At 42.0% G+C, this 23,273-nt stretch overlaps 1 protein-coding gene and 1 long non-coding RNA gene across 9 annotated transcripts; one reads left to right on the top strand and one right to left on the bottom strand.

The window, feature by feature from the left end:
* Window positions 1–413: 413 nt before the first annotated feature.
* On the bottom strand, window positions 414–4,699 carry LOC147756051 (uncharacterized). Its single transcript, XR_015327673.1, has 3 exons — window positions 3,947–4,699; window positions 3,673–3,860; window positions 414–2,886 (listed from the first exon to the last, which is right to left on the bottom strand). It is a non-coding gene; the product is annotated as an uncharacterized LOC147756051 (long non-coding RNA).
* On the top strand, window positions 3,760–23,026 carry Sur-8 (leucine-rich repeat protein shoc-2). Of its 8 annotated transcripts, XM_086989039.1 has the most exons (9): window positions 8,804–9,397; window positions 9,777–9,833; window positions 14,022–14,163; window positions 14,660–15,298; window positions 15,526–15,669; window positions 16,044–16,140; window positions 16,379–16,566; window positions 17,245–17,501; window positions 17,880–23,026. In XM_086989039.1, exons 4-9 carry the CDS (start codon window positions 15,164–15,166, stop codon window positions 18,745–18,747), a joined length of 1,689 nt encoding a protein of 562 aa, XP_086845165.1. In that variant the 5' UTR covers window positions 8,804–9,397; window positions 9,777–9,833; window positions 14,022–14,163; window positions 14,660–15,163; the 3' UTR covers window positions 18,748–23,026. The 8 variants fall into 8 exon arrangements, with proteins under 8 accessions (XP_022660712.1, XP_022660708.1, XP_086845165.1 ...); XM_022804973.2 differs by lacking the exons at window positions 8,804–9,397; window positions 9,777–9,833 and adding an exon at window positions 3,772–3,889; XM_086989040.1 differs by lacking the exon at window positions 14,022–14,163.
* The last annotated feature ends 247 nt before the right edge of the window (window positions 23,027–23,273 follow it).

A 23,273-nucleotide genomic window follows, 5' to 3' on the forward strand; every position in this document is an offset into this window, starting at 1 on the left:
GGTCGTTTTGTTAGCTTGTTGATGCTTGTTCTATGCAGGACTCAAATAACAGATACATATATTACAAATGTTTTCTTTTCATAAGACAAAAGATTTATTTTAGGCCCCAACGGAGTAGTTTAATAATTAGAAACATCGTACCTAAGCATTTGAGGTGATTTTACTAAGGAAGCTTGGCCAATTGCAAAAAGATTTTGTAACGATTGTTGCCGATTGTAACGCAACGTACCTCGATTAAAGCTTTCTTGTTTTAACAATGTTTTATTGGGACGCCTTTAACTGGACAGAAGGGAAGAACCCCGGTGCGCGCACAAATCAACCCATAAAATCTGCGCCAGTTTCACACCGTCTTGTAACAGGGAATTGCTATAAACCGATGCCTTTTCGTCTTCATATAATCATCACAAATCCGATACTTATAGATTTATTTATTATAGATTAGATATATATATTTACACAGGTCATCTAGTACGTGTGGTTGACGGAACTTGAAGGAGTGACCCCTGGTCTCTTTCAGACAGAAGTTTGGCCGTCTAAGCAACCACGCATCTATTGTAATATACGCAGAGTTTTGTTTCCTATTTAAGATGTTGCACATGGCATATATTTCACTGACAATAATTAGAAATCTGCTCTGCTCCATTCCTAGGCCGGCGGCAAATGTGCAGTAGGGATCCAGCTCACCACAGAATCTAGTTTGCAGTCAATTCATTTATGAGCCTGAGTGTAAAGTAACCAATTTAAGTTCTCGTTGTGCACTATCAATAAATGGAGCTTGGAAATTATTTGGTCTCTCGAGCTGACATGTACTTCGTCATGCTGCTTGTAGCATTCACTATCATCTGTTTTGAGTAGATAGTAGCAGTTGGGACGATTACCAATGCGCTAGATGCAAGAAAAGTTATCAGGTGTATCAAACTGATGTTTATCCCTAAATAATTTTCTCGTCCAGTTTGAACCTCTCTATTCGAATAGTTTCACATGATTCCAGTTATGCAAGACGGTTGTCAACAGATTGTGGTATCGCAGAGTTCCGTTTGAGGTCGATCCTCAAACGCCTGAAGCACCTCACAACTATCAGGTAATTTTGGACATCACTACGGAAGCCGTAAGGTGCATGCTCGACCTTATAATGTTCCAATCTCGATATGTGCCGTGTGTGCTTGACTTTGATGTCGCAGAAATTCTATTGTAAATGTTTTGTGAGACAAACGAGGCTGCACTCGAGAACTACACGTAGTACCTGTGCTGATAACCCTTGATGTATAAGATGAATTTGAAGTATTTGATGTTTTATCATAGCCTGCTACGTATTTTATGAATCCATCAAAAAGACACTGATTGCCAAATTACCTAATTACATAATTATAAGTTTTAATTTCCGTTTAATTTAATTTTGGATATCGATTATCGAAAGCGAGCTCAAGAGTCACCAAAACCGCTAGAAAAGTATTCAGTCTGAAAAATGAATATCACTATATTTTGGCTCAAATAAAAGGACTTCGTAGGTCTTGGCTACACTTTTCGTTGCACAAATATACTCTTCGTACATTGAATCTAGATTACAAGTAATGCCTATATCGCAAAGCCACGAGACTAGAATCGCAATCTACTTCGGTAACTTTTAAAAAATTAAGATGACGCCGTTAGCTGTACGAACTGCCTGTCAATGTCATAGCTAAATGGGTATGTTATATTTAAAAGTAGCCGCTTAATAGAGAAACATTCCGAACCTAAACATAAATCGATATACTTAGGCAGCATCTATAATACGGCGAGATCTCGAAACTAATGAAATCTAGAAGCTGCTGTATGAGAAACGTACCATGGCGTCAGCTGTCCATAATTGTATATCTATACGCTCAAATACAGTAAATTGGTATTTATACAGCATAATTCATAACCAGTAACACCAGACAGAAGTTGTATCATACCTGTTACGAACATGCTCTTAGCAATAAGTCGCGTTTAGTGTCCGATGGCACAAATGACTACATAGAACCATTTGCTTGTACCAAATATAAGCTACCCAAAAATCCGAATTTGATTTCAGCACTTGAATCGTTAGGTGTGGTTCCAGAGGGCTGTTATCTTCTGGCACGGAACGAAGTGTCTACGCCCAAATTCGAACCTAGACCACCATGTGTTTCTAAATGTAGCAAGCAAATACGTTACCAGTGCACTTAAAATATGTGGGCTATCTGACCGATCTTCGATACGTTAAGCACCTTATAAGCCAGCTTTCTTATAGGACCCGAACTAATTATAAAAGATTTGTCTTCACCTAACAAAATCCAATCGTAGTCACGATTCTACTCTCGTGTATCCTTGTAAACTTGCTTTGTTTTTCCTAGAGTTTTTTTATAGTAAGCCATGGCCAACAAATAAAACAGCTTCATAACGGAATATATCGATTACAGGTTGGATCTGCCTCGTCTTTTAATGATAAGTAGACATAGAAAAATAACTTAGTCATTTTTTTTACCTACTACTATGTATAATACCATTTTTCTGTTGGATATATTTCACGAATCCGTCAACATTTACTTATAAATGTATATACAGTCAAAAATGCTATTTACATATTTAGCAGCTACATTACACTTCCGCTTCTGTTCTAGTAGAGAAGGAAAATTGTCTGCAAAGCATCCTTGGAGCGCGTAGAAGTTTTCCCCCGCCGTTCAAAGAATGTCAAGTGTTCAGTGCGAATGTCCAATGTCTAGCTCAAGGGCGGAACTGAGTAAAGCAGCTTCGACGTCAGCCCCACACAGGACACTGCTTTACAGCTTCCCCCAGCGAACCGTGATTCGGCCAGCTTTGTTCCACACATACACACACTCTTCGATACAGGTTACATGCTCCCTGACTGTTCATTTCGCGAAAAGCCTATATTCCAGACTTATGAAATTAAATAATGGTTAAAATACTACTAGATAAATAGTTCATAATTAAAACAGCAAAAAACACCATCGAACAAGCACAACATTTTAATTAACTATCGAATTGGTTTCCTGCTGAATATAAGGTGTTGTACTACGAAATCTGCTTTGCTTCTCTAGTTTTTGCAGAACGAAAATAGACTTTAACCTCAGCAAAGCTGCCATAAATCTGGCAAAGAATCCCGTCATACACAGACAAGCGGCGGAACATCAGCGGACGGTGATGCGCTAAGTCCTATAGAAATCAGCAACTAGTCACAATGTCACAAAGTTACCACTGTACTTAGGGCACAGAAAGCTAACTTATCCGAAGTAATACAGTATTTAGACGCAAGGTAGCAGATTAGGAGGTGCGGTAGGAAAACCCGATTAGAAACTGTTTGGTATTCTCAGAGTGAACAAGTGCTGCCGTATTTCTTATTCAAAGTACATACTATACTACTTGCTATGTGGGTTTAGTTGACATTGCCATTGTAATAGCCTAAGGAAGATAAGCTGGCATCGGCGTGGCCCGGGTCTTAGCTGGCGGGTAGAGCCCGACCTTGAAAACCGAATAATGGCCAAGCCTTCGATTAAACAGCGAAATCTCGCATGTATCATAAACCTATTGCCAAACCCGCGATCGATTTCTCCCGGATATGAGCCAGCATTTTGCCAGTTTTCCCGAAGGTCTCTACTAGTTCGGAAGAAGTTTTCAAGCTCAAAAGTTTATTCTGCTACTGAAAGTGCTGACCACTCTGTTAGTCGGTCGGTGGTGAGCCCGGCCACGGCCATGGCCTTGAGGTCCTGGGCGGGCTGCCCAGTCGGGCTGGAACGGTCTAGCAGACGATACCTTGCCACTCCAGCAGACTGAAGTGTGCTGTACGGGTGGGTGTCGTGAAAAGTGGTGATTTTCTTCGTTTTTACAGATTCATGCCGCGTCTGAAGTGATGCAACGCAACGATATTTAGGTAAGGATCCACCTGCACCAGTTTTCCAGTCGGGAAACGACACCGCTTAAGACTCACCATCTTAGAAGGCATCAGTCAGCTGGTATATTCTATCGCGTTTGGAGTCCACTTAGACGGCTTGAATCACGCTTGAAGCATGCACATTCTGCATCGCAACGTTCTCGTTATGGCTGATTCCATGCAAAATGTCATGAAAATATTTCAGTTTTTCCATAGAGGCCTACTGTTAAGCGCATTTTCCCCAGCCCCTGTCTGTGTATTGTATACTATAGAGGCATAGGTTGTGATATAGTGTGAGGACCTGCCCTCCCCTTCAAGCCAGCCGCAACGTCGTTCTGCAACAGCGTTTTGCAATCAGCAAGCACAGGTTAGTCCGTCGGGCCGGCGTTTGGCACAAAAACAATTGATTAATCAACAATGACAATGTGCCGCCATGTGGTGCTGAGTATAGTTTTGCTAACTTTATAGGTTGCGTAGGCAAGAGGTCGAATATGGGTACCGAATCAGGGATTCGGTAAATGTATTCAAAATGGGTCAAAGATTGGAATTTGTAAGGCATTGTAGGGTGTGCCAAGAGCAATGCTTCATACGATAGCCATAACACAGTTACCAAATTTGAGGTATGCCGCATGGGAGGCTATCTTTTAGATGAATTAGAAAGGGACATCTATAAAGGCAAATCTAACCAGTCGCTTTGCACTAGAACAAACGGCTGTTTCTCGCTTCGGATTGCGAGGATCACACAAACAGTCATACATAGCAGAATCAAGGCAACACAAGATCATGTTTGTTGTTAGGCGCCGCTTTCTGTCTTACCAGACCTAACCGCAGTTCACTACTGCAAGTTACTAGACGCACGGGGCTGGGCTACTTCGCATCAGATTACAAATTACACTGATCTATCATCAGCCTCTTTATCCAAAACATTAATAATAATTATAGTTTGAAAGCGAAACGATCTAGCACCACGATGCCACGTTTCGACTCGAATTTGTAACAGCGTTGAACAATCGATGGGTTGGAAACGTTCTGTGCACTATATACATTTGGTGTTGACAAAATAGGCCCTATTGTCAACAATGAGTTAGCTAGAATAAGTTTCTTACACAAAATAAACGTGGAACACTTTGGAAATGACATTTCATCATGCAACGAGGAGCAGACCTTCAGTCTCCTCCGACCAAATTAAATCATCAGTGACATTTAACTAACATTCAGTTGAGTCGTCACCATTGTTACTCGAAGTATTGGAAATACCAATGCTCTTGGAAATCATTTATTTTTTCAGTACACTGTTAACTGCACGGATTAGATAACTACATCGGCTAGTCTACATGTGATTCTACCAGTCTCCACGGCACATAATCGCGCAAATCTTACACGTTTACGTTGATTCAACCTAATTCCACCCTCGCCACACCTGTGTGCACAGTCTACGTTTCCATATGACCTGTGTTATTCTCACGGCCGCTTCGGCTGCGCTAGTGCCCTCTGGCGCTCTTGCTAGATTCAGCCGTAGCCTTCGCATGTTCCCCATCAGCACAAGCGGAGAGACAGCAGCAGTGCTATAGCACTCATCGAGCGGCATTGGGCTCACTTTCTAGTGAAATCTTAACCCTCACTCATTTCCTTCGCCGCTACACCGACACCACCAGCCCGTCTCTCGATTCGTCCATGTTGACAGTTTCGATAGAAGTTTGTATTCGCATCAAATCCATTCGTAACCGTGCGTTTAGTACCGATATTGTCGCTGGCAGCATCGGAGGAATTAAAAGAAATGTTCTACCAACTCCTCTTATAACTACTACCTAACAGCCACCTACAGATTAGTGCAATCGTTATCATTTCTTCCAGTTGTCGGCGCCTTGCTTTCGTTTCGTCTTTTCTAACAAGTCCTCGAGTCGCGCTAACTCGCGGAGGGCGACTGCTGATCCGCGGAACTCACGGACTCTTCATTCTCCAGACTCAGGCGCGCTAGCCGCTGTTATTATTGTTATTATTATCGACGACGACAACGACATTAACAACAACAACAACTGGAACCCGCGTGAGAGACCTGGCTCGTCCAGACGGGGCAGCGGCCGTCACGGCTATTAGTATATCAATCAGCAAAGCATCAACAACGAATACAACAGCTGAAGGAATTGGAAAGAAGAGCCAGTAAAGGTCTGGCGCGCTGCCGGTGCCACTGCTACTCATGGACAACGTCTGGATAAACGGCCAGACAGACGGATTGACAGATTCACAGACAGACAGATAGAAAGACAGGCAGGCAGGCAGACGGGTGGGCAGGCGATCATCGTCATTGTTTAATCGTATAGCGCTGGTTAGTTATTATCCAGCCAGCTGCTGCGACCCCAACCGCTACCGCCGGGCACTGTCCGTCTTGTGTATGTACAGCCGGAGATAAGCGACCGGGAGAGATTCTGTTTTGTTGTTGCGGTGCGGTGCGCTGACTGGCTTGCTGGTTGTGGCTGTGGTTGCTGACTAATTCGTTTGGTCGCTGGGTTGCTCGCTAGCTCACTCACCAACACGCTCTGTTACCACCGTCTCGCTGAGGAGTGGTTTGTATTTTTCTCTGCTGCGTACGCCAACGGGAGCTCGGGCGATCCGCCCGACAGTTACCTCCTCAGTCCATGGGGGTCCATCGTCGCTTGGATCGGTAGACTCTTCCGTACGGCTCGCATTTGTTGTTCACTTCGTTAGCGACGTGTGCAAAAGCGGTCGCTGGAGCGATCCATAGTCAGCAGGAATGATAGCAAACGACAACAACAACAGCAGCGGCAACATTGTCGTTAATGTTGTTGTTGTTGTTGTTGTTGACGGCTTCGAAACGCTGCTGTCCGTCGTCGCTAGCGGATGGCCGTCGTCGCTGTGTTCGCTTTTGACTAATCCCGACCGTTGACTTCACCGACGACCTGCAACTGACTTCTACTACTGTTATTGCTACGAGTACTATGCCTGCAATTAATCGTGAAGGCTTGCTTACCTCTATGTGACGCTGCTGGTGTTGACGTTTGTACTGCCAGTCCTGCCTGTTTGGACTGTTGGTATTATTCGCGGTATGCAGTGCGTTCCACTGTGTTGACAGTGTTTCACGGCAGTGGATACACAGACGAGTCAGCAGGATGGATATACCTGTAGTGTTAGATATGAGCAACTGCCGTGTGTAGCAGCACGAATGGGCACAACAACTGGGTCGGTAGCGACGGCAAAACCGAGATTTCATTCGTTCGTAGTTGGTAGACTGTGGTCAGCTGTGGTGTCAGTGCGGCGTATTGTTACCATTGCTGTCGACGTTCATTTGTTAGTTTATCCATCGACAGCTGTGTCCATCTTCGGAGCGGCAGAAGAAGTTGTGCTGCAAGCAATCAGGGCGCTGTCAAGTATCAAAGAACCCTAGTGCTATTTGATACCCGTAATGATCACACCAATGTCTGGCGTTTTCGTTGCCGTCGCTGCTGCTGCTGCTGTTAGTCGCCGGTTAAGTGAATCGGCTGTTGTTTTCATTCAGTGTACCATCAAGCTGCGCCTTGGTCCGCCTCCCACCTCACCACGCGCCCCTCTCTGTTTATGGTAGTGGTGGTGTACGTCGTGCTGCAGGGGATGGCAACGGAGGCAACTACCGCAGCAGCAATAATAATGTCCACAAACAAAAACATAGCTAAATAATTAATAACGACTAATACAGCGACAAACAAAAGCAACTGCTCCTTTTACTTCGACTGTTACCGCCATAATCGTCATCACCATCGCCGTCGTCGTCATTATAAACGCCAGCAGCGATTACGGCTACTTCCGCAACAAATGCTAACCCGTTGTAATAATAACTAGTGTAATTAACTCCAATGATCATCCAACGTTCATCTTTACGACTACGGAAATATACTGTGAATATCGTCGAGTGTGTGGTGGATTATATCACCGCCGACACCGACTTCGATAGCAGCGACGGCGGCGCCCCGTTGTCGCGCGAGTGACTCCTGCCTTCCGCGGCAGCCCACAATCTCTGTCTCCTTAAACGTAGAAGTGGCACGCGTGAAAGCGTGCGGGTCCACGAAGCAACCAGCATCGTCTCTGTGGCTACCACAAGCTTCTGGGGGCCGGCGACGGCGACGACGGCGACGACGACGGCGACGACGAACAAAGCGGCCAAAGATTGCGCTGTTTCGCTGCAAATGTGCCTGCCTCCAATGCTAACTGCTCACCGGTGACTGACGGCTTCTAGTAGAAAGCGACCGGCTATAACAGACCTCTAACGGCAGCAGCAGCTCTTGCAGCCTTATTCCTTTGTACATCTGATCGGTGTCGTGGTCCAGACCAGCCCGCAGCAGTCGTCTTTAGCATTGTCAGCACCAGCGCGAACGACAATGACGACAAAAAGAGCCGCTAGAATAGTTGTAGCGAAAAGAAGTCGGCAGCCGCGACTATTGTGGCCAGTAAGCCGCTGCAGTTACAGGACGATAGTCAAGCTCGAGGCTCATACAGTTGACACTGTCTCAAGACACGCCGCAGAACACCTAGCTTGAAGGATTCTTCGAAGAGTAAATAGATATTTGCATCGCTACGACGAACGAGCTAGCTGGACGACGACAGATCAGTTGGACGGTTAGGCAGTCAGTCATCGCAAGGAATGCCGGCCAAAGCTGTATGGAGCTGCCGCTTAAAAAACGCTATAGAGAAAAACCCTGAATGGCCGAGGCGTATATGATAACAAGGAAGAAGGTAACGACAGTAGAGATGGTAATAGTTGCAGTTTAAGGCCATCCAAAGCCGGACACCAAACAGCAAGATACCAGTCACCTAACGATTGGTTGACCTACACGTCGGTTTATTGATGCTCGTTGACGGTCATTTGGTAGATTGGTCTGAAAAAACTTCACGGTGTTCTATGATGCCTCCTTGCTGCTCTGCCAGCCTGAAAATTCGGGACAAACAATTGCATCGTTAGCGGGAAGGAACCCAATTAATGTACTAAGTGCGGGACACATCTTACCTGGCAAAATTGGGAAAGTTCACGTCGTTATTTAAACACAAAAAGCTATGTATACACATACAGCCGTGTAGCATGTACGTGTAGTGCCTGCGGATTAGACAGTTTGGCAGCTTACAGTTGTCCAACGATAAAGAAAAAAAAAATGTAGATAATAGTGGTTCAAGAAGCGACAGAGGACTGCCTCTTATTGATTCATGGTGGTGTTTTGTTCCCGGTTGAGTCTCAGTTGCTATCGACAGTCGCCGGCGGGACTTCTGGGTGCTAGTTTGCGCGCGAAACAAGGGCTCATTCGAAGATAACAGCGGCACCTTCACTAATATTAGACGTTACAGGAGCAGCGGTAGCTCGCCGTATGAGTTTTCATCGATGTGTGTGTCGAGTGGATACACAATTGCATTTTCTATTACACACCGGAAAAAAGTGTCATACCGTCGTGTATCGGTATCCGTCCAGAAGAACTGTTTACCACTACCAGAGTAGGCTACCTGCCGTTACAATCATGTCAGAAGAAGGTAAGACGCTATGCGGAGCGTATGATTCAATAACACCAGACAAAGTCTAATGGAAGAGTACAAGCAATAGCAGTTGGCATGGCAGCGTCACGTTACGGACTGCCGGTCATTGAATTAATGTGTTGTGTCTATGAACAGTTTCATTAGGATTTGTTGATGAAATGAAATATTTTGTAAGGTTTGTAATACAGATATGTTAGAAATACAAGGAATAAGGGGAATTTTTTTAGAATATATACATTCTATGTCAAAACGGGAGAGACGAAGCATCCAAAGTTTTAGGTTCCGAAACTACCACGAACGAGCATTCATGCTGCTCTACGTTCTTGTTGTTTTCAATCTGCAAGTGGTGATATTAATTAAAAAATGTTGGTTTCAGTGGGAGGGTATATTGCTTACTACAGATAACCTGCTTTCATAATTCCGTATCACACAGGTATGTTTCGTTGACAAATAATAATGGGTGATTTTCACCTGGTGATAATTACTCAGGCAGTTCGTTAATATAATATGCCACAACATTTGCTATATTGAGCGGAACGGCACAAGTCACTTGTTATTATTTCACTGTTATTCACCCATTTATATGCGTGTCTAAGCTTATAGGGCAAACTCTCATATACTTATATCTGTGTCATTTGACTCTCCTAGTACTTGACTTATTAAAAGCTATCGAGACTCGACTAAAACAGCTTGTTTTTTCCATTTCCTATATTCCTTTTCTATATTGCATTCCTATCTAAATTTTTGTACAAAAGGATATGAACATCTGTCGAAAGTCCGTGTCGTACAGCGAACCACAAACTTCAAAAAATGACATTTACTATTAAAACTTGCTAGTAAATACATCGACAGCAGATACAGTAGAACCGGCAAGTTTTCGTTATGAGGACGTCATTGGAATCAGTTCCATCACTTAAGAGATTCGAGCAGCGTAGTTCAATTCGTATTCAAAACAGTCTAGCTAGCGTGTCATAGGGGAAAGATCGAGACTGCGTGAATTTGCACTTGTTCCGGGCGTGTCCACTGGCCTCAAGGTTGTGTTCCTACTGGATATGCGCCGACTTACTTTGCACGCTTTCTGTTTACCCCGCGTATCGGCCTACGACTAAAAAAATGCAACGCGAGTTCAATGACTACAGCCCGCAAGAATAACGAGCTTAAAGTGGGCGTATCCGGTTTGAACGTCTCTTAAATGGATGACTAACGAATGTGGCAAACTCCCGAATTCGGCCAGAGACTATATATGTGTGCTTTAAAAACTCGTCCTCTACGTCAAGCCAGTTATGATATTTACGAAGATATATGCACACTATGCATCCTATACGTGGAATAGGTTAAAGTCCAAGCAATGAAAGTACACTATCTGGAAAAGCTACTTCGCACCTCTAACTTAAAGTTTAATAATTGTTCATACTATTAGTGTTGCACCTGTAATCTGTTATTACATAGTACAATGTATTGGCTAAAGGCTTCGAAAAAAAAACATTCAAAAATATAAACTAAGCGACAATGAATAGTACCCCTACATGGCTTATTTTTGCGTGCTACTAATATACTCTTAAAACTTAGCTAAATATTTAATTGCTTGGACGACTTCATCTTCCGTGCGTCTGTATATGCTGATATTGGCGCCAACGTCTTTGATTGACTCTCACAAACTCTTACCAGCTAATACATCGCCTCAGCTTAAAATGCTGTTTTTTCACATACCAGCAAGCACGTGTCGTCAACCTGGGCGTTTCTTTCAGTTTTTTTTATTCTGGATAAAGAGTGCAATATCGTGTTTGGGTTTATGCGCCTGTAGCAAATTAATATACGTGTATGTACATTGGTGTGGTAAGAACTTTCAAAATAGTCCCTATAAGTAGATAGAGGTCTAGAAAAAGTAGGTACTAGGTAGGAACTGTTGTGATTAAGTTAGGATTGTTATGTTTATAAGCTTTATGTAGTGTACATTTTGTATATATATATTTCTTGTGGCAATTAAGTCGTCAATTAATGAAGAGACTTTTGGTGCTACTAAACAAAACCATTATTGACACTGTCAATAATTAGACACTTGGAGTATAATAATGAAATTAAATGGCATTCGATGTTTTTTTTCAGCAGAATCGACCTAACTAGATTCTTGACGTATGGTTGTACTTATAATCGTAATATAATATATGCACCTATTGTTGCAAATCATACCTCTATGTAGAGTGACGCCTGCACGCTTGTATGGATGGCAGCATCCATAAAGTTAGTAATTGCAGTGAAGTCCATTTCACAGCTGGCAAAATACACGTCATCTCGGTACTTATTAGGCTTTTCGACTCGTGAATTCAAGCTGAAGAGACACCAGCAAGGTATAGCACATTTGTTACAAATCTTTTCGTCGCGAAACTAGCTGACGAATGGACACAACTGATTCTGCTTATCGGTAAAAATTGTAATAATCGTAGTTTTTCGAAGCTGAAACGTCTCAGGCCTCAATCAACACTAATTGTTCGGGAGAGTTTCTTTATTTTGCAATGCACCCGGTAAATGTCAAGGTTAACTGTTTAATATTATCTGGATAAATGGCATCGTATTGAGGATCCACTGCCTCACTTCGCGTCGAATCTAAAATTGATACATTTTTACGCTGCAGAGGCTTGTTTTAAAGTGAATGGAGCCGGTAATGGCGATATCAGTAATGCTCAACCTCGCCGGATTCATCGCTTTCAGTGCATTTACTTAGCCGCGCTTACCTTAAAACAATGCTGTTGTTACAAACTGTGAATCCATAATTAACTCTCTGGTAAACTTAGTATATACTATACTATAACTTAGTGTACGTATAAGCTCCTGAAGACTACCCTAAATGAGTTTGATTTTTTATCATTTGAGGCAATACTTTTTTTTCTCTAAACCCGCAAATAAAAGTACAGGGTACATATTATACCGGTGGTGCACTACTCTCTTTCCGAGAGGGCGTTACGCGCTCGTTTATTTATTATTGAAACTATGCTATCGGGTTACAGTCATCAGGCCACAGTGCAATTCTAATATAACGATGTTTCTGTGTTCGGATGTCCCTATCTTTTTCGACATCAAACTCATAAATTTAATAGAACTCAAGTACGTTATCGAAACCATACACTCTCGGCCTGCGTGTATTCCTTAATATATATGTGCCTTGTGTATGTGTGTGTGTGTGTGTTGTTAATATTCAGTGCATGGCAATCAGCCCATTATGCAATGGGCTTGTTGGAAAATGATCATTACACTCGCTCCCTGGAGCAACAGCCCTCGCAAAGAGGTAACCGCATCAATCTATCAAAGTAATAGTAGGGGTTTGCTATTATTCTGGTCGGGAAAAACAGCACTTCATTAGCATACATCCGGAACGGACGCTGCCGGGTAGAAAATAGGTCCATCGATCAACAAGGAAGGAAGTTTGGTTTGCAATAGCCAAAACAATTTGTACAAAGTTTTTGTCTCATAACGCCTGTAGTATTCTTATGTCAGCTCCAAAGATTGACATTTTTCCCGAACCCAATTCGTCGGCGACATATGTAATCGTGTCAAAAACGTAGTTAAAGATATACAGTACTTCCTAATGTTCTCAACCAATTTCCAGTCGCCAATCACCAGCTATAGTCTATATAAACTAAGCTCGAAGTCCCTTCACGGCTAATTGTCAACGGGGGCCTCTGTGCCTCTCGGATAAACATTCTGTGTCATGGACCCACATACCACCTGCACACCTAATCTGACAGCGAATCGGCATTGTGAAAGTGTTGTTACGGTTACATTCAACGATAAACAATAGTCGCAGCAGAACTAAACATCATATGATCTGACTGAACATGCATGTCACTGGCATCACTATTCAGCACAGTGCGCTTTACGTCAGTACTTATTGTTGTTATTATTCGATTACTAGTTGTTATATTGTCATGAAATTATAAGTAATATAGGTTTGGTGTTGGTAGGTGGGGTCAGCAATTAGTAATTTGTAATTAATTATATCTTCTTGTCATCTAGCCACAGGGCACTTCTGGCAAATTTAGCGAAATGTTTGGCGCTTTTTTGGAGCTTTTTTTGAAATAGGCAGCTTGACCCCTTTAACGCTTTCGGATGCACTGCCTCATTTTGTTGCCTGTCTATCTTGTGCTTCTTTAAAACTGACAATTGAGGTAATAGGGGTGAAAACCCTGTTGATTTACCTTGCATGGAAACATGTGCTACATTGAACAGTAGCATCGTTAGGGTATAGAACATTGGACCTTTTTGAGACCATTCATCTAAAAGGCCAAAGTGAAGATTACAAAGGTAAGAAAGTCAAAAGGCTCGTTGTTTGCGTGTGGGCACCACGCATCTACCACTAGTCGTGTTAACTCTAACTCCTAAGGACAGAAAAACTTTTAATACGACCAGTGAACTTTCTCTGACTCAGAATGTATGGAGCTCACTATTCTTCCGAGATCGAGACTAGCCCGGGTGATCAGGCGAATTTCGCACGCCAGTCGTGTTCGCTAGTTACAGTTTGATTTCTAAGAGCAAGTATTCTATTATTCAGAGTTTTTTCAAATGCTATCTAGTAGTTAGATCTGAGAATTCATAATTATGAAAAGACTTTTTGTGGTTTAATTAGAATTCGGCAAGTCGGACAAATCCAGTAATCTAGTGTACAGACGTCATGATATACGATCGCCATGTCGTTACGATGCGGCTCGAACTGAGTGTGATGCATCGGAACGGCCCTGTGGATTCCTGTAACTGTCCAACTGAATCACGTACGTATTTGTAAACGTCAGGTACCACACAAAGGACTCCGATTGAGACACACAGCCAGCTTGGTCACACATCGACACATACATTAATACATAATTCTACGCCCTAGAAGCTCGTTTGTGGAAGTTTTTATAGTTAGCGATGCCATTGTGCCATCAATCAGCACCGGTTACATGTGTCGCTGGGTTTCAATAAGCTTTTTCCAGTTGATTTCCAAAAATCATTGAGGTTCCTTAAGTTATTAAAGTTTCACCTTAAAGCTAGCGATGACATTAACAGCATTCAAACTTGTGCCACAGTTACTATTTAAAGCTGTGCTGTGGCTTGCGTTATGATTAGAACAAATGTAAGTTTGAACAGTGGACAGCGAGCTGATTTTGGTTAATTAGATTAATCTCCATTCGAACATTCCTAATTTTTGGAATCCTGATCGAATTTGCTAACCCTGCCGTTATCTTCCTGCGCTTGTCTCGTTTATCCCTCTCATTTTGACGATAGCGGGAGTGAGTTTCAGTATCGATGCGTAGATGCCGCAGCTGTAAATATGAATTCGTGAGGAGGAGAAGTCCTAAGGTCTTAGGCGGGTCCGGGCCCGAGTAGCGGCGTTGACGAGCGTTAAACAGGCAGACAGAAAAAGCGGTCTCCACGGAAAGCCCAAGTCTGAGGTAGCGAAAAGAAGCGTTTGTGAAGCCTAAGGTCTTCAGACGAAGCATTCGTAAAGCCCGAGGTTTGCCCTGTGCGTTTCAAGATAATTAGAACGCTGCTGGTAAAGCAAGGCTTCAGCAAGTGGTAGCCTCCTTACGGGCAGCATCATACAAAAACGACCTCGACTCTGTGGATGGTAGGACGTTTTATTTTTAAAGGTTCCTGAAGTTGTGACGTGGCGTTAGCTTGATGTGAAGGCGTTCGACGCAGATTGCAGAACGAATTCTCGCTCTTTGTTAGCACAGGCACTCCTGACTCTCTAATTACGGCTGTAAACCATAAAGCCTTAGTGTGAAAATGGAGCACGACCAGCAGCAGCAGCACGGTGGAGGGACATCAGCATCTTCATCATCCTCCAAAGACAAAGATAGGGACAGAGACAAAGAAAAGGAGAAGAAACCCTCAACGGGAACCCCGCCCGGGGGCAAACAGGTATGTACAGAAAAAGATGCCCCTAGGCTCTTAGTATGCGTAGTGTGTGCGGATGTTTGTTAGGTGAAATCCGCGAACTGTTTGCTCACCCAAAATTATGACTGTGGGCTCTTTTTTTATAAAATATGCCTCGTGCGTTCGAAATTTCCATAGAATTAAACTTAGATAATGAAAGCTTCTCAATATTCTTGTAGTGTATCTTACTATCTATCTATCCAATTTGCCAGGTAATGGTGACCACTCCAGGAGCATCGAAACCAAAACCTGCGTCTCGTAAAAAGCCCTCCATTCAGGCGGATCTTGACGTCGCTAAAGAACTGAGCAGATGTCGCGATGAGGGGGTAACGCGTCTCGACCTCAGTAGATCGAATGTGAGTCTACTGTACTATTAACAGCCACAAAAAAATTAGCCATTCCAATCGTCAGTTTTCTCAACAGAGACATTGAAATCGGATAGTTTTAAATAAGTTTATAGTAAGTGTCGAAGGTACAATATGTACTTATCACCAAGTCGACTACCAGTCACAGTTTTGCTACACCTATTCACAAAATATTCAGTTGAAAAGAGAAACCTGAAAAACCATGTGCAACCATGTCGAACATATTGTTGTACAAATAAAGTGGCACCCATTGTAGAAAGCGCTAGTTATATAAATAATTGCTAGCAGCTATTTATTCATCAAAAGTCCACTGATAATTTTAAGTCACGCCATATATTCATATGGCGCTGTATTTCCTTTTTCAGATAACCACGCTACCGGCTAACGTTAGGGAGTTAACACACCTCGCCGAACTGTATTTATATGGCAATAAACTATCAACACTACCCAACGAAATAGGCGGTAAGCAGATTCATAATTCATGCTATTGACGCCGATTAATAATATCTTTGTAAAAGTCGTCCATCTTGCCATTCCGGCATAGTTAATGCATGATAACAATTCAACTTGAACCAGTTAAAGAAATCATTAGACAATACACCTTCTTAATGATTCATATTATTGGTAGAAGCTATTTATCCTGTTCTGAACTATACAACTGAACTGTTCAACAACAGACTTTTTTTGTGTAATTTGGCAGGTCTTATAAATCTGTCAACGTTGGCGTTAAGTGAAAACTCACTAACGTCGCTTCCGGAGTCGTTTGCGAGCCTGAAACAACTGAAGGTGCTCGATTTACGACACAACAAATTTACGGAAATTCCATCGGTTATCTACTCACTGCGGTCCCTGACAACACTATTTTTGCGTTTCAATCGTATTCGAGAGGTAAGTAATGGGCTAATTTAGCAGATCACAACTTTGTCGACGGTCTCTAATGCATATCTATGAGATTACTGCTGAATACATCGAACAATAATCTAAGACTCTTAAAAACCAAAGCCCGTTTGTTGACTGCAAGTGTTTCATATGTTTGAAATATAGAAGTATAGAGAAAAACAGGATGTTCAGATCAACTCGTTTTTGCTTATTTGCTCCCATTTTTAGATTTAAACGTTTTGATATTTATTTATTTTCAATAGATGACACTAGATATTTAATAAGATGGGGAAAGCGTAGTGGCACAATGGTAATGTGCTTGTCTACGAAGTTTAGATACGTGGTGGAGACCGAGCGTGGACACCCTTCTGTTTGTGCAGGGAGGCACTCATCAAAAACAATTTAAGTCACTAACTTTGGATAAAACACTTGAAACATTAGCAAAGTGGGGATAAGTGATTGAAATTATTTATATTTCTCAGGATGTATACACTTAAATCTAAAATACTTATTTTATCAAAATTTAAGCCAAACTCGTCTAAATAGGTTACCGACGTTATGTTTCGAGCGGGATATTTAGAACAGTTTACAAGAAAATTGTTATATTTGAAAGTACTATTCTTAAATGGAATTCTACCCTAAATCCATGCATGCTACTGAGCTAGTTACGGCGCACAACTTTTCTAGGTATCCGAGAGTATCTCCGCACTAACAAATTTGACGATGCTATCGCTGCGCGAGAACAAGATTCGATCACTGCCATCTGGAATTGGCCAGCTTCAGCAGCTGGTGACTTTCGATGCGTCAAATAACCACCTTAGCCAACTGCCCGAAGCGTTAGGTAACTGTGTCAACCTGTCGGCTCTTGATGTGCAACATAACGAACTCGTCGATATTCCTGAGAGCATTGGCAACCTCAAGAACCTCACTCGACTTGGTCTCAGGTATAAATACCTATACCAAGAATATAAATATAACAGAAAGATTGATGTTCAATGTTTTCAAGTCAAGAACATGGTTCTGTCAACTCGTGCATTGCAGAGGCTTCTATGAAGATTATAGTCATATATACTTTTATAATGCTGCAAACAAGAGCGTGCATTTCGATGACAAGGCACTGTTAAAACTATTGCATGAATTAAGATGTTTATTACTGTACACTAACATAAGATTGAACGAAACTAACACAGAACAAAACAACTACGAGCGGCAGCCTAGTTCGAACGTTATTTGCATCTTCTTTAGTTCTCACATCTATCATCGCTCTGTGCATAGTTAAAAGGGTTACGTATCTAACTTCGTAGCCCCTCCGGTTTTCACAGGTATAACCAGTTAACATCAATTCCCGAGCGGCTAGCAGAGTGCACACTAATGCAGGAATTCAATGTCGAGTCGAACAACATCTCGGTCCTGCCGGAAGGCCTTCTTTCATCGTTTACCCAGTTCACTTCATTGACGCTATCACGAAATCAGTTCACGAGCTACCCGACGGGCGGGCCTGGCCAATTTACCTCGGTCGTCTCGATCAATCTCGAGCACAACCATATCACCAAGATACCGTTTAGCATATTTTCACGGGCAAAAAATCTCAGCAAGCTGAACATGAAGGACAATCTTCTGTCCTCATTGCCTCTTGACATCGGCACCTGGACCAACATGGTCGAGCTCAACCTCGGTACCAATCAGCTGGCGAAGATTCCCGACGATATCCAGTACCTGCACTCGCTAGAAGTGTTAGTCCTTTCCAACAATTTGCTGCGTCGCCTACCCGGCTCAATTGGCGGCCTAACGAAACTGCGTGTGCTCGATCTCGAGGAGAATAAACTCGAACAATTACCGAACGAAATTGGGTTTCTCCACGACCTTCAAAAGCTGATGGTGCAAAGTAACCAACTACAGAATTTACCGCGCGCCGTTGGCCATCTCACCTCGCTCAGCTATTTGAACGTCGGTGAAAACAATCTTCAGCATTTGCCCGAAGAGATAGGTACTCTCGAGTCGCTTGAATCACTCTATCTCAACGATAACCCGCTGCACGCACTGCCGTTCGAACTAGCACTATGCAGCAATCTACAGATTATGTCGATCGAGAACTGTCCTCTAAGCCAGATTCCCGCTGAGATTGTTAATGGGGGACCTTCCCTTGTTATTCAGTATCTTAAAATGAAAGGACCATACCGAACTATGTAAGGTGACAAAAACGCATGATCATAATGGCAGAAAACAAAAAGTTTACCGAGAGCTTAGTAGAAAGACATAAGATAATTTTACGTAGAACAGCAAATAATTGCATCACAAACAATAATGTTATCGCTACCATCAACAACAACAGCAGATCTCTCGAACAGCTAAAAAAAATCGTTGTGGGAAGCCGCCAAAAATGGAAAGGCTTGCAAAAAGGAGTTAGATCAACCTAAAAGCAGGCGTAATGAAGCCGTAACATAACGTACTAACACGATAAAACGCGCAGAGTAATGGCAAATGTCTGGCATGAAATTTCATCACTACTCCATTTCGGTAGAGTCACATTTATACAGTGATATTTGGAGGGAAGAAAACGCCTGATGTTATGATTTCAGGCGTGTGATTGTTTAGGGCGGGGCGCCTCGCTCAAAGACGTCAAGTAGGTGACACCTGCAATGGTCAACCTGATGTTTTTATTACAGAAGCGAAACCTCTCAATATGACAACCTATGCTGAAGGCTAACGGGCTGTTGGAGTAGAGGGCAACCAAACTTGAAGATGGCTCCCATAAATAAGGGGCGCAACTACAGATACTTACTTTTCAAAGGCCATCCATATAAAAGGGCTAGCATTCAAGTCTTTGTTGAGTGTTGATTGTTAATCTGCAATTTTTCACATACATCTGAACAAGCTTCTAATGAACATGACGCAGATAACGACGATATGTAATAGGTAAGCTACGGACTTAAATACTGTTCTTTCTCCATACCTCTTTGTGTGTTGATGCTGAATGTCGAGGTGCTCTCCCATATATCTGTCAAAGGCAGTATGTCAGAAGAATATTAGATAGAGTAAACGAATATGGTCAAAACCTGGTAAAGAGAAAATTGTCAAAGTTTTCACACTTACATGGTATATTTTTATCAAGACGAACGGTAGTAAGTTTAAGTTTTTAAGGCAATCATTAGTATTGGATAAACCGATTATTATTTGTCCATGAAATGGTTACCGAAGGAACAGCTAAACGAAAAGGCTTCTGTAAATAATCTAACACATGTTTAGCGATGACGGATACAAAATGCACGAAATATTCGAAGACAAAGAACAAGTTCCAAAAAGATTATCGATCCATTTCTAATTACCATTGATCATTCATAGAAAGAGTGTATAGTATTGAGAATGATTGCTACAGAATATAATAACGCCGTTATTGAATATGTAGTCTGAACTGCAGAAACATATATGAACAGTACTTGTACAAGAAAAAAGACATTTTTAAGAGCTACAAAGAAACAAGTATGGCTCGATTGTTCTCTACCGTATGCTTGATGACCCGCTCAGCCGGGTGAAGTTGGGACGGATTTTTCCGGGTGACTTGTCATCGTTGACGCCAGCTGCTCATTGTTGCGTCGACGGTAAAAAAGCTACTGGGGGGTGAACGGGAGATGAATCATGGAGTTACTGTTCAGTGATAGTAGCATGGGCTTTATTGGAACAGATACGTTCGCCCTATTTCTTTGTGTGCTGTAATAGAAATAAGATCAAATAGCAAATATGTGCAATGCGGCCAATACTTGATGTTGTGCAAGAGAGACAGCAAGAATAGTAATTAATAAGACATTCAAATTGACACCTTACACTTTTACGCGCGAACAAGCAAACTGGGTAGAAGCTGAATCTTGAACCGATTTAGAGGTACATGGGCTTGTCGGTACTCTGTGTAGTTTGAATTTGGCTGCCTATTATATGTTCATATGAGACACGGCAGATGTCAGCGGATTTGTATCTGCATGCGTTCAGTGGGACTCGTCAGGCAAAACTCCGCACAGGTCACTTCGCGTTGTTAGGTCGTATAAGTGTGCGGAGTGAATGCAGGAACAAGCTAGCGTACGAATATGTCTGATAATAATGCCTTCATATGAAAGGATGATAAAATGAGAGGATGATCGTTAAACAAAAACGAACGAGTCCGTGAAGAGAGCAGGTTGAATGTAAAAGCGCAAGGACATTGGTCATCGTGGCGCCGCTGTAGTCTAAACAATTTGCACTGAAAAAAGTACTAGAGACTTGGAAAACACTAGAGATCTTGAATAAGAAATAAAATGATCGGCCGGACGCATGGCTAAAGGATAAGAATTTAAAGAAAATTGAATCACAGGCTGTTACAGCGGTGGGAAAGTTCGAGCCAACAGCAGCGGCATGGGAACGGGTGTCCATGTCGCACAAAGCATCGTAAAACATGTATTACTAATATTAGCTGAATATGATGATAATGACAACTGTTAATACTGTTACTGTAATAATAATAGTAATTCTTAGCTGTTGCTCGGTGGGGCATCTACAGGCGTCTGTGTGTGTGTGTGTGTGTGTGTGTGTGTGTGTGTGTGTGTGTGTGTGTGTGTGTGTGTGTGTGTGTGTGTGTGTGTGTGTGTGTGTGTGTGGTGTGTGTGTGTGTGTGTGTGTGTGTTGTGTGTGTGTGTGTGTGTGTGTGTGTGTGTGTGTGTAATGATCGGCTATGTAATTAACTGCTAGGTACAATATAAAAATTAGTAACGTTCTTGTTGAAAATCCGAAACAATGTCACACTGCAATGTCAATTGCAACCTGCTTTACTGTTAGTACTATTAGTGCTTTCCAATATGTTGTCTTTGATTGATGGAGACTGTTGTGGTTCGATGGAAGCAGCGTGAAGTCATGCAGCTGAACGCCCTGCCAGGCAGCGTATGCCAGCGCGTCATTTGTGATCGCTTCCCGTACTGGTTTCGACAAAAACGAGAATGCAGCTAAGAACGACATTAACTGTAGATACTGTGTATGGACATGATAACTAATGAGATTAGACAACTCCTGCAAGAGAAAGATGGAAACTGAGAAAGCGTCAGGGTTTTCACAAAGGATAACGCAAGAGCTACATGTGAGGAAATAAAAAATTCCCTAAAGCAATTTATAGTGGATAGATTCAGTGGATTTTATAGTAGGGCGACTCCAGCAAGCTATACAGCCTGTCGACAATTTGAAAAGAACAGAGCTATAATAATGCAGCGGGTTATCAACATAGACGATAATATTTTCATTATCCTTATTATTTTTGTATTATTATTATTAACGGCAGTGAAAGTAAGCTATTGCGTGCACTCTGGACACGCACGTGTTTTTTTTTTAACTAAGTTAAATAAAGTTCTTATTAGTTAGCGTAAGCTCAAAAGTAGATGCGCCCTTGACAAAATTCACCACGATCTTCAGTTGTCATGTTGCTTCATAAACGTCGAAAAAAGATTACACTGCCGCGGTTCAGGATGTACTTTTGTGATCTTGATTACAGATACATTTTTTTTTCTTATTACTACCGTCACTTCTGCAACAACAAAAATCTTTCATCTATTAAACTCCTGAAAATCTCGCCATAGTGCTAGTCAAATTGTGCGCACGTTATGACAATGTAATGCGCAAATAAACGCAGATCAAAGGTTAAAGAAAATTATCATAGGTTTATCATTATTAAAAATAATCATGGCAAACGCAATAATTATTGTTTAGCTGTAGGATGATGCATAACGCTGAACGAAAAACTAGAAGATAATTAAATCAATTTTATTAGTAGTATTATTATGCCCAATCAGTATACTATTTGTAGAATTTGTTTGCATTATTGTCGGTATGCAATTTTCGTAACATCGTAATTTCGGACTCGCATTAGGGCGTGTAGCCGTCCAGGCAACAACTGTCTGGCAAAGTCTGAGCTAGTAATTTGATTATTATCATTAGTATTGTTGTTGCCGCCATTAGGCGAAAGCAACTGATAGAAACCCTAAAAATGATGTTATTTACCATTCTAAATTCCTAATAACAGTTGAGTTGGCGTAAAATACAAGTGTCAATCGATGGCGGGCGATCTCTGCAAGAGATGTATACGCGCTTATCAATAGCATTGAAGCAAGGCGCCCTGCTAGTAATGTATGTAAGGTAAATGTGTTCCGGTCCCCTATGTCGTACGCTGAAGGTGAACGAGCTACAGGTAAAAGATCGATACGAACACAGACTCTCACATTGTTATTAGAGTGATACGGGTTGCATCAGGTTAATAGTTAAAATATCGGCCGTCGCCTAGAGCAAATGTTATGCGTGCACTTACCTCGAACTCTTTTATACATATATATGATAAGGAGGACCATAGTGTATTATATATGGATGATGCTTACCGGAATAGTGGGTATTGATGCTGTCGGACGCAACCATAAAAAGAGAATTGATAAAAATATTAACAATAAAGCCTGATGAAAACAGACTGCAAAATATTCTTATTAGTACCACTTGACAATAACACGTGAGGTATACGAGATACAAAGTAGTACGATTGATAATAACTGATGAATAACAGCCGAAAAAGAGATGAGCGCCAACGATTTTCGCAGCCAATGTGCAACAAAGAGTAAACGATGGCTAGCCCATAATTGAAGGCGAGAAAAACACGTTCGGATACACATATACGCCATATGCTTCTATTCAAATACGAATCAACAAGTACATATATA

Source organism: Varroa destructor, unplaced genomic scaffold (genome assembly GCF_002443255.2).
Source record: "Varroa destructor unplaced genomic scaffold, Vdes_3.0 BEIS01000004.1, whole genome shotgun sequence".
NCBI lineage: Eukaryota > Metazoa > Arthropoda > Arachnida > Mesostigmata > Varroidae > Varroa > Varroa destructor.

Excerpts from the sequence above, each read along its gene's own strand:
- Sur-8 (XM_022804977.2), top strand. The coding sequence starts at position 15,164 with ATGGAGCACGACCAGCAGCAGCAGCACGGTGGAGGGACATCAGCATCT. Across the intron at positions 15,670-16,043 it reads TCGACCTCAGTAGATCGAAT|ATAACCACGCTACCGGCTAA; the intron begins GTGAGTCTACTG and ends TTCCTTTTTCAG. Across the intron at positions 16,567-17,244 it reads GTTTCAATCGTATTCGAGAG|GTATCCGAGAGTATCTCCGC; the intron begins GTAAGTAATGGG and ends CAACTTTTCTAG.